The sequence below is a fragment of the Schistocerca serialis genome, chromosome 1 (assembly GCF_023864345.2).
Source record: "Schistocerca serialis cubense isolate TAMUIC-IGC-003099 chromosome 1, iqSchSeri2.2, whole genome shotgun sequence".
Taxonomy (NCBI): domain Eukaryota; kingdom Metazoa; phylum Arthropoda; class Insecta; order Orthoptera; family Acrididae; genus Schistocerca; species Schistocerca serialis.
This window is the reverse complement of record NC_064638.1, coordinates 142820564-142832736: the sequence shown is the minus strand read 5'-3', so window position 1 is coordinate 142832736 and position 12173 is coordinate 142820564. Positions and strand designations below refer to the sequence as shown.

The following is a 12173-nucleotide window of genomic DNA, read 5'->3' as shown; positions in this document are numbered from 1 at the left end:
TTAATTTTTACTGATGTACTAGTATTTTTTGAAAGATAAATAGATATGTACAGATATGAGATGTCTACACACACCCATAAAAGAGGCGATTCAAATGAAAACTTCCTTTTCTGTAGTTGTAAATTTTCTTTTGATACACTATAGGATGGAAATTGCAAGCGCTACTGTAAAAGTCAGTTTAATCTCGGGAGCCGGCAGTGTCATCATTTACTACTGTACTGTAAAGGTAAGTTTAAGTGCTACAGCATATCCTGTTTTATCTTTACAGCTGTCATCCAAGGCAATCTTTAATGCGTTTAGCCAACTTTAAACGTAAGTCACTATACTGGAAATCTAATATGTACTATACGTAAGGTCAGTGTACGTTTTTCGTATTATCTCAATTTATATCTTTTATAGTGTATATTCTGTTGATAATCTTATTCATTTGAAGAGGGAAACCGGTAAATAAAAAATACAAAGTGCCACTTGCGGTTGTTTTGAAAAGTTTAGTGTTAACAGTCGCTTCCCCTGCAGGCAATGACTGCACTTGCTAAAGTTAAATTTACGAGTATATTAGATGTTTCACAAATGTTTTTTGAGCCGTGGCGGCTTTAATTTTTGCGGACATACCACTCCGATGACGTTACAAACTACTTAGGCTGCCGGTATCAATCCTGATTATACACTATGTGATCAAAAGTATCCGGACACCCCGAAAAACATACGTTTTTCATATTAGGTGCTTTGTGCTGCCACCTACTGCCAGGTACTCCATATCAGCGACCTCAGTAGTCATTAGACATCTTGAGAGAGCAGAATGGAGCGCTCCGCGGAACTCACGGACTTCAAACGTGGTCAGGAGATTGGGTGTCACTAGTGTCATAAGTCTGTACGCGAGATTTCCACACTCCTAAACATGTGATAGTGAAGTGGAAACGTGAAGGGACACGTACAGGACAAAAGCGTACAGGCCGACCTAGTCTATTGACTGACAGAGACCGCCGACAGTTGAAGAGCGTCGTAATGTGTAATTGGCAGACATCTATCCAGGCCATCACACAGGAATTCCAACTGCATCAGGATCCACTGCAAGTACTATGACAGTTAGGCGGGAGGTTAGAAAACTTGGATATCATGGTCGAGCGGCTGCTCATATCCACACATCACGCCGGTAAATGACAAGCTTTGTGTAAGAAACGTAAAAATTGGACGATTGAAGAGTGGAAAAACGTTGTGTGGAGTGACGAATCACGGCACACAATGTGGCGATCAGATGTCAGTGTGTGGATATGGTGAATGCCCGGTGAACGTCATCTGCCAGCGTGTGTAGTGCCAATAGTAAAATTCGGAGGCGGTGACGTTATGGTGTGGTAGTGTTTTTCACGGAGGGGGCTTGCACCCCTCGTGGTTTTGCGTGGCACTATCACAGTACAGGCCTACAGCGCTGTTTTAAGTACCTTGTTGCTTCCCACTGTTGAAGAGCAATTCGGGGAAGGCGACTGCATCTTTCAACACGATCGAGCACCTGTTCATAATGCACAGCCTGTGGCTGAGTGGTTACACGACAATAACGTCCCTATAATGGACTGACGTGCACAGAGTCCTGACCTGAATCCTATAGAACACCTCTGGGATGGTTTGGAACGCCGACTTCGTGCCTGGGCTCACCGACCGACATCGATACCTCTCCTCAGTGCAGCACTCCGTAAAGAATGGGCTGCCATTCCCCAAGAAACCTTCCAGTACCTGTCTGTACTTATGCAAAAATGGCTCTGAGCACTATGCGACTTAACTTCTGAGGTCATCAGTCGCCTATAACTTAGAACTAAATAAACCTAACTAACCTAAGGACATCACACACATCCATGCCCGAGGCAGGATTCGAACCTGCGACCGCAGCGGTCGCTCGGCTCCAGACTGTAGCGCCTAGAATCGCACGGCCATTCCGGCCGGCTGTACTTATGCCTCCGAGAGTGAAAGCTGTCATCAAGGCTAAGGGTGGACCAATACCATATTGAATTCCAGCATTACCGATGGAAGGCGCCACGAACTTCTAAGTCATTTTAAGCCAGGTGTCCGGATACTTTTGATCACATAGCGTATGTCGGGAGCTAAGGTCTTTGGTCGAGGCGTGTGTTTTTAGTTTTTGACGGGCGCTGGTACTGATGATTAGCTCGAGGACGCGTGGCTGGCAAGATGTTGGTTTTCGGCGACTCCTGCTCTCCGGTACGATCTTCGAGAAGCGGCGAGCTTTTAAATCGCTCGGTGGCAAGCTTTGCCGGCTGGATTAAGGATTTACAGCGGCGAGTTGCGGGAAGAGCAGAGGTCAGGAAGTTCTGGGCCAACTCTTCTACTTAAATTGTACGGCACGTGTAACATCATCTGTACTGATTGGAGGCAATAATACTCCTGCTCGAAATCCTGGAAGGCAAGGTTCCTTCACATCTGAGTGGAATTAAATCTTTTTCTTTATTGGTACTTGTAATCGTAAGGCCATGTCTTTGTTAATGTGGAATTAGATCTGTCATACTGACGCGCCTCCGCGTAATTGTGTGGATGGTCATCGGTCAGTGCAACTGATAATAATTCGTTGTTACTGGTCTTATTCCGTGCAACTGTACGAGCATTCTCTGTTGTAAACGCACGAGGGCTTAAGTCAGGAGAGTGCAGTAGGTGGTATAGCATTTAACAGCCCCATCAGTCAAAGAAATCAGTAACAGCTTGCACTGTACATGCTTAAACATTGTCCTGCAAAATGATGGTCAGGTCGCGCAGGAAGTGTCATCACTTCTGTCTCTATGCGGTTCATTTTTGGAACACAACCTGCGACCAGATTAGAAGTGATGACACTTTCTACAGGACCTGACCATCATTTTGCAGGACAATGCTCAAGCACGTACAGTGCAAGCTGTTACTGATTTGTTTGACTGATGGGGCTGCTAGGTGCTATACCACATACTGCGCTCCCCTAACTTAAGCCCTCGTGAGTTCAACTCTGTTTCTAAACTGAAGGAAACACTTCACGGCATTCGCTTCAGAACTGCTACAAATTCGTCCGGCAATAGACCGCGCCGCTCGAACTGTCAACACAACTGGCACTGCTGAGAGTGTCCTACTACTCCCACATCGCTGGCAGCGGGTTATACACAATGCTGGTGACTACTTTGAAGGTCAGTAAAACTTTGAAACACGTGTCTATTTTGTACGAGCTGTAAATAAATAGTTGCCACTATTAAAGTTCCAACCATCGTAGTTCTAACTTGTACCATTATTATTCTTCAGATCTGAAGAGTACCTACCACATTCCTAGTACTTCGCATCTGTTTGGAAGTCTAGGAATAGAAACATCTATCTTTCTTCTTCTTCTTCTTCTTCTTATTCTTCTTCTTCTTTTCCTCCTAGGCTAAAGCCCCTCCAGTACCCCCAACTATATCCTAAGGCTGTCGCTCCATCTTTCCCTTGGACGGCCATATTTCTTTTACCAGCTGGTGATCTGTTTTTCACGATTCTCACAATTTTTTTTTCATCCATCCTGTCTTTGTGTTCGTTCCATTCATGCTTTGTCATGTGCACTGACTCAGTAACGGGGTCCAGTTTACATCCTTTTCCAATGCTTTCACTTCTCTTACTATATGTCAGCGTCTTCCCTGTAATTCTTTGCGGAATTTTCATTCACATGGTTTCAAAAGTCTCTTTGCTTTTGATGTTTCCAGTCTTTTCTCATCTGTGTATGTCATTATTGGACTCACTATTGTTTTTTGTAGTCTTTTTCTATATGCTTGTTTTTCTAAACAGTACCATTTAAATACCATGCCATTTTCTTTGCTTTTGTTGCTTGATATCTATCTCCCATCTGGACATTTCCACTGATGGGCAGTTCAGTACCAAGATATTTAAATGTCATTACCTGTGGAATAATGTTTCCATTCACTTCCAGTTGGCATATAATTGGGTGCATAGTTGTCGTCGTATATTTGATTTTTTGAGTTAATGTGACCATATTTAGATTTTCGCCTGCCACGTGAAATATATGTAAATGTTTCTGCATTTCACTGTTTGCCAGTAGAACTGCATAGTCAGCGTAACAAATGATCTTTATTTCTGTGTCCTCCATTCTATAACCACTACTAGCCAGTATCTTCCACGATTATATTAAAACGTAGCGGGCTCAGAGAGTCACCTTGTCTATTACCACTGTTAACTGTTGTGCAACTAGTTAACCCGGAAACAATTCTCATCTGTATTGGAATAAATCCTTTCAATTGTTTTTATTAAGTTGGAAGGACACCCTCTACTGTAGAGCAGGTTTAAAAGACCTTTTAACTAAATCCTATCGAAAGCCTTCTGTAAATCAATAAAGCAAAGATAAGCTGGTCTGTTGTATTCGGTGGACTTCGCTACAACCTGTCTAAAAATGAACACACCATCTGTACATGACCTACCGGATTTAAAACCATACTGCTTCTCTGCAAGGGTTGTAATGCTTTTATTTTATGTCCTATTATTTTTGTTATGAGTGTACTTCTTTCTCTGTAGTTCAATAGGTCTTTCTATTTTTTACATGATAGTTGTAATACTAGTTCTCTATTGGTTTGGAATTTTATTGGCAGTTATAACATTGTCAATCAACTTGGTTAGTTGTTCAGTTAGTGAACTCCTCCATACTTCAGTAGCTCATTGGAAATCCTATCTTTCTCTGAAGACTTCTTATTTTTAAGAGAGTTACAGCTTCTTCAACCTTTGCATGTGAAACAATAATTATCTCAACATTTACTTTCACAGTCAGTCCTACAAGAAAGTCTACACCACACTTTTAAATGTGACGCCCGCACCGACATTTCTGGGAGTGGTGTCGAATCTGTAATCAGTGCGCTTTTGCACTGTGTACAGTTGAACAGTGTGAGAGTTGAATGTTTTGTTTTGTCGGTTGCAGTTTAAAATGAGTGCAAATAATCTGAAGCGTCACGAGACAGTTTTCCTTGTAAATCATCCAAAGGGACTAAAGCTCTCATGCTGCTAAAATTCTTAGAAAGGCAAAGCCATTAGTTGCGAAATGGGTCTAAAGATATTTATAGGTTGAAAACGGAGATGATTTACCGGAGAGAGGGGTAAGGTGTCAAGCTATAATCTATAACGGCGGTGATTAGATTAACTATTAGGTAATTGTACAACTTGTATTTTCATGAAAGCTTGTATTTATAATAGTGTCTTTTATTTCAAACAGATAAACGCCTACACTTTCTGACTGTGTATTGATCTCTGGTCTCTCTTTGTTTTCTGGTGATTTTTTACCTTTACAGAACTCTGTTAAATATTTAACCCATGATTCCTCATTTATGTCATTATCTTTCAAACTTTCATTTAATTCTTCCTTCTGCTGTCGTATGATTCTCCAAATTCTCTTCTGTAACCCTTAGAAATCATGTTCTAAATTTCTAGAAAAGATTTATCAGCGTTTCTGTTTAAAACGATTCACTAGTTATTTTGTTTCATTACGAGTTCTTTTGTAATCTTTGTAAGACTCTTGTGTTTTGAGTGTTTTATATTTCAAATAGGCACACCTATTTTTTACACATTTCTTTAATCTCTTTGTGAAACCATGGTGTTGTGTTTGTTTTCCTCTCTTACTTTAAATCTCGCGGACCTAGCGCTTCTTGACTTGCTGCTTGAATACTTCTTTCGATTTGCTCCCAAGCCTGATGAACGTTATCCTAGGCATTGATGGGCTTCTCTTTTATTTTCTCTGCTAATCATTTCTTACCTTTTCTCTGCTTAATTTGCCCACGACAGGCGGGCTGCTTCGTGGCGCAGCAGCGCAGCGTGCACCGACTGCTGCGGATGGTGGCGGCTGTGCGGGCAGCTCACAGCGAGCAGGCAGCGGCTGGGGGCGGCGGGGGCGGATGTGGGGGCGGAGGCGGGGGCGGGCGTAACGACACCAGAGCGGCCTACCGGACGCGCGCAGACGCCGTCTTCCTCTACATGCAGGCACGTACACAGCCAACACACGTGCACACTGCTGGAACTCCGATTTCCTGTTCAGTGCAACGTCCTGTTCTTCCACATACCGTATTAAGCCGTTTGTGCTTGGTATGGTCCCACTGTCGATATCAGATGTAGATTGCCCAGCTAAAGAAAGCTTTGTCCTGCCAAAGTCCTCTGCTGCTATCAGATACTCACATGCAGATGTGGACCCATTTCCTGACAGTATATACACTCCTGGAAATGGAAAAAAGAACACATTGACACCGATGCGTCAGACCCACCATACTTGCTCCGGACACTGCGAGAGGGCTGTACAAGCAATGATCACACGCACGGCACAGCGGACACACCAGGAACCGCGGTGTTGGCCGTCGAAAGGCGCTAGCTGCGCAGCAGTTGTGCACCGACGCCGTCAGTGTCAGCCAGTTTGCCGTGGCATACGGAGCTCCATCGCAGTCTTTAACACTGGTAGCATGCCGCGACAGCGTGGACGTGAACCGTATGTGCAGTTGACGGACTTTGAGCGAGGGCGTATAGTGGGCATGTGGGAGGCCGGGTGGACGTACCGCCGAATTGCTCAACACGTGGGGCGTGAGGTCTCCACAGTACATCGATGTTGTCGCCAGTGGTCGGCGGAAGGTGCACGTGCCCGTCGACCTGAGACCGGACCGCAGCGACGCACGGATGCACGCCAAGACCTTAGGATCCTACGCAGTGCCGTAGGGGACCACACCGCCACTTCCCAGCAAATTAGGGACACTGTTGCTCCTGGGGTATCGGCGAGGACCATTCGCAACCGTCTCCATGAAGCTGGGCTACGGTCCCGCACACCGTTAGGCCGTCTTCCGCTCACGCCCCAACATCGTGCAGCCCGCCTCCAGTGGTGTCGCGACAGGCGTGAATGGAGGGACGAATGGAGACGTGTCGTCTTCAGCGATGAGAGTCGCTTCTGCCTTGGTGCCAATGATGGTCGTATGCGTGTTTGGCGCCGTGCAGGTGAGCGCCACAATCAGGACTGCATACGACCAAGGCACACAGGGCCAACACCCGGCATCATGGTGTGGGGAGCGATCTCCTACACTGGCCGTACACCACTGGTGATCGTCGAGGGGACACTGAATAGTGCACGGTACATCCAAACCGTCATCGAACCCATCGTTCTACCATTCCTAGACCGGCAAGGGAACTTGCTGTTCCAACGGGACAATGCACGTCCGCATGTATCCCGTGCCACCCAACGTGCTCTAGAAGGTGTAAGTCAACTACCCTGGCCAGCAAGATCTCCGGATCTGTCCCCCATTGAGCATGTTTGGGACTGGATGAAGCGTCGTCTCACGCGGTCTGCACGTCCAGCACGAACGCTGGTTCAACTGAGGCGCCAGGTGGAAATGGCATGGCAAGCCGTTCCACAGGACTACATCCAGCATCTCTACGATCGTCTCCATGGGAGAATAGCAGCCTGAATTGCTGCGAAAGGTGGATATACACTGTACTAGTGCCGACATTGTGCATGCTCTGTTGCCTGTGTCTATGTGCCTGTGGTTCTGTCAGTGTGATCATGTGATGTATCTGACCCCAGGAATGTGTCAATAAAGTTTCCCCTTCCTGGGACAATGAATTCACGGTGTTCTTATTTCAATTTCCAGGAGTGTATTTGGAACGCTCCACTTTGTAAAAGTGAAAGGTGGACCACTGGGAAGCTAGAGAAGACAAACCGGAGACAATGTGAAATGTGGTGCTTGAAACGCCCTGCTTAAATCCGCAGGACAGAACAGGTAGATGGAATTGTGGTAAGGGCCAAAAGGGGGCTCAAACACATATAATATTTAGTTGTCCAAACAATAAAGCAAAAATTTTTGAACTTAGTTATAGGCTGAATAGGTCACACTATCTTACGCCTTAAGGGTACAATCACTTAAATTTAAAAACGGCTGAAAGCCATTAACATAAAATTCAGACTGAAAACACAATATTTAGAAGGCAGAAGGCCTCACGTAACTAAGTTCTATAACTTTGCTGAAGTCCCAACAAATCTAACACTTGAAAAGCAAACAAGTTTAATTTAAAGACGACTGAAGGCCCATGATTAAGACTGAACGTAAAATTAATTTTTAAAAAAGAATACAACGCTGAAGGCCTTATCTTCAGTTAGGCTGACGGTCCCACACAGTGTGATACTTAAAAGACAAGAACTATAATTTAAAAACGCCTGAAGGCCGATGACATAAAATAACTAAAATAATTTTTAATAGGCAGAAGGCCAAAGCTTTATCTTTAAACGATATTTTACACAGGCTGAAGGCCCAAACAATCTAAGATTTAACAAGTAAGGAATTTAAATTTTAAAGTGGCTAAAGGCCCATTATTGAAAAACACAAGTACAATAAATTTTCAAAATGCAGAAGGCCCAATGCTTTATCCAAAAAATATTTCAAATGATACTGAAGGCCCAAATATTACAAGACTTGACAAGTAAGGAACTTCCAGTTTTATAGCGGCTGAAGGCCCATAATTTAAAACCCAACTAGAAGCATACAAATTCAAACCATCGGCTATAAGCCATTAATATACGAAATAAAACACGAATAAGGAAAGGCAGTACAGCCAGCAGCGCTCAGAAGTTTCCGGGGGTCGGCCTGTACTTGAAATACTAACAATCGCTTAGGGGAGACAGGTAGTCGACCCAACTATATCCGATCCGCCGGCAACCCAACCAAGAGACAGTCAACGGACCCATCGACAAGATGACATGCTTTCCATCCGACCAGTACACGCGGAACTCCAAAGCCAAAACTTAAAAGGCGTAGCCACCCACAACCAAATATGCATAAGGTGTCAAAACTACACACACTTGTTGGACAGCGACAACACGGTGTGGAAAGGACACTGCCTGAATTTTACGTCAGCGGCCAGGGCAGGTAACCGGAACGCTAACGGCCACAGGGCAGAAAATTCCGCTGGTACACTTGGACTTCAAATAACCAGAATACAGTTAAACTCCACCGGATGGTGACCAAACTTTCGTCATCTCAAACACTCGCTGTTGCTCATGGGAATACCCTCAACAGCCAACCATGAACACCAACGGCACAATGTGAACAGTCTGGCTTCGGTAATTAAATCACCACTCAACTTTGATGTCCTGGGTCGGTGAGCCACGAACCTCGTACCAATCGGAACATCTCCCACACACTCCGACACTGGGTAGATACCGCCAGCAGGCCCGGCCCACTGCGCCGTGCGGAGATTTCCTGGCTGATCCACACCAACCGACCGACTGCCGCACACCAGCTAGCCGGAAACTATAAGCACCAGACCACAGATAGTACAAGGTGCGAATATCGATACACACCGCTGCTGTCACACGTAGGAAGAGGAAGAACCACGGCATAACCGCAATAACCGCGGGAAACCAAACGCAGAGTAACAGTCAAGGTTTAAACCAATGCATAAGCCGGGGCCAGAACGACTCAGTGCTATCGAAAAATGTAACTAAATATTCTCGGGATTCTTTCCGCCTCAAGTCACGGCGTATATTGAAGGGTGAATTGGGAAGGGGCGGGGGAGAGGAGAAGTGGATGTAGATGACATCAGTTGAATCAGAACTTTATGCGGAATTAGCGGTGACAAGTACAAATTTGTACCAGACTGGGACTCGGATCCAGGATCTCCCTCTTACTAGACAGTTGCGTTGTCACCGCGCCAACCAGATCGCAAATGCGCGGAAGATCCTAGCGCGCTTCCCGGCCGACTCACATCCCCACCTAGCGCCACCTATCTGCAGCTCCTGTCCACGTCCTCTATGGTCTCTAATTTTAGATTTCCACTGAAGGTCGAAAGTAAATGTGCATCAGCACTGAAGGTTGTCGATCCATTAACCATCAAGTGAATCATTTACATGAATGCGTGGTGTCTGGTCTTTCGTACATGTCCGAAGGAACAGACACCTTGCATTCATATAATTCACAGTGCATCCGCGACATTTCAGAAGGTGTACACTACCTTTCCATCTTGCGGCGATATGTCTGTACCTCTTTTTCTTTATTGTTACTTCAATTCCCCCTGAGGGGGCGGTTTGGAAGCAGATGGAAACGCTCCCCAGACAAAGGTTTCACAAAAGCTTTAATTACATAAAACTCTTCTGTTTTTAAAAATAACCATTCGTTAAAATCTTATAATTAGAAAATGAAATCATAGAAGACGGATAGCCACGCGCCGCTTCCGGGACAGCGAGGTGCATTGGTCCCGGGTCGAATCTGCCTGGCCCATTAACAATGAGGGTTGGTGTGCCGGTCAGCCTGGGTGTGGTTTAAAGGCGGTCTCCAGCATCCTGCTAGGTGAATACCGGACAGGGACTCATGTCCCGACTCAGTTACATGATTTCGCTCACCGTCACATGAATGACACTACATACATACAACTAGGGTACACACATTCCGCCCCTGGAGGAGGGGGTAGGGTCATCTGGGTGGCGACAGGAAGGACATCTGGCCACCCCTTAAACTATCCATGTTAAATCTGTTAATAAACGTGCCAACCCTGTGTCGATGCAGACAAAAGCACAAGACAAAATAAGAGATGTGAATGCTCCTAAGATATAGTTTTGATACTGGTGATACATCAAAATGATTATGTTCATAATGGAGATAGAATGATGAGCAGTACAGTGAAACCCCACGTAACTGCATGGAGCATTGGGAGGATGAAGGAAGGACGGAAGAAGGAGAAAACGGAAGAATAAGGCGAGGTGCGGCGTTGTTGACTATGGCTACGAATGACAGGTACATTGCGGGACAGATTTAATTATTTGGTACTGGGGTGGGTATATAATGCATTAAGCTGCGTGGAAGGTGGGACACAGGTGTACGATCTCAGCAGCGAAGTTGGTACAATGATTAATGAGTAGAATGATGGATGCCGTGAAAGGGTTAAAGGGTTAAAGGTCTCTGAAAAGAGAACAGTGTGCGGGAAATGTATTAGTTGGGATAATTCAGGTAGCTTTGGCGGCTGTTGAGGGCAAGATAGAGTTCATTTCTTTATCAGATTTCAAGGAAGTGGAGAATTTAGGACAGCCGGAGATCAAAGTGGTAGGAGGCTGTAGATCCTAGGTACAGCCTATTAGTAGTATTTTAGTGAGTGTGATTGATGGTAAGAAGTCTGCATTACTTTTCTGTGACAATTAACCCTAAAAAATTACTGTGTCAGTATTATTACTATCATTTTATCTAGCTGTACTCAGCTTCACGTTGCTGTGGGTCAATCTCATTAAATGGAAAAGAAAGAAAAGAGATAACAAGTTTCTACTAAGAACAGGAATTAGATATACCTCCTAATCCCCTTTTCCCCTCTGTTTCTGTTCATCTTCTCCTCCCATTTCTTTGTCCATCATCTCCTCCCTCTATCTGTCTCCATCTTCTTCTATTCCTTCTCTCTGTCCATTTCACCATTTCCACTATGTCCATTTCTTCTCACCACTCTGTCCAGGTCCTCTTCCGCCTCCCTACCTACGTTGAGCCTTGTTAATTGTTGCTACCAATTTAAATTTTGTAGTAGTATTCTAATTATAAGCTAATAAGCCATAAATACAACTTTCCTGTTTCCTGAAAAAAAAAAACACACACACACCATCGTGTGCACAATTTATGTAAAATATATATGTAATGAGTAAGAATATATTTGGGAAAACAAATTGTCTAATGGTTTAAATGCCGCACTGTCATAATTAAAACTGGCAATGAGAAAGGCAACAAAACCGTTCATTTTTGTAGCAGAGCACAGCAGATCATTTTCTTTCCCGCAGTACATTTTAACAAAAAATGTGTGCATTCCTGTTGAAAAACATACATAGTTACGTTTGTAAGAATGTTTAATACTGCATCGTTTGAAATTTGAAGAAAATCGATCAATTACTTCTCGAGATTTTTGTTAACATATACATACATTCATCAAATAAAGTATTGCATCACTCTCGGTTCCGAGATTCGTCAACCTGTACAGAGAATTGGATAGAGATCAACATTAACATAATTTCCGTCCTTTCTAATGCTCACGAAAACCACACTAGCGAGACCTTCAGAGGCGGTGGTCCAGATTGATGTACACACCGGTACCTCTAATACCTAGTAGCACGTCGTCTTGCGTTGATGCATGCCTGTATTTGTCGTGGCATACTATCCACAAGTTCATCAACGCACTGTTGCTCCAGATTG

The 12173-nt window shown here is 44.4% G+C and overlaps 1 protein-coding gene across 1 annotated transcript in view; it reads left to right on the top strand.

The window, feature by feature from the left end:
- Nucleotides 1-12173, top strand: part of LOC126456822 (odorant receptor coreceptor-like) — an 81262-nt gene that overhangs the window by 6459 nt on the left and 62630 nt on the right. The window contains exon 2 of the mRNA XM_050092661.1: nucleotides 5773-5967. Within this exon, the coding sequence (XP_049948618.1) occupies nucleotides 5773-5967 (195 nt within the window). The remainder of the gene's footprint in view (nucleotides 1-5772; nucleotides 5968-12173) is intronic.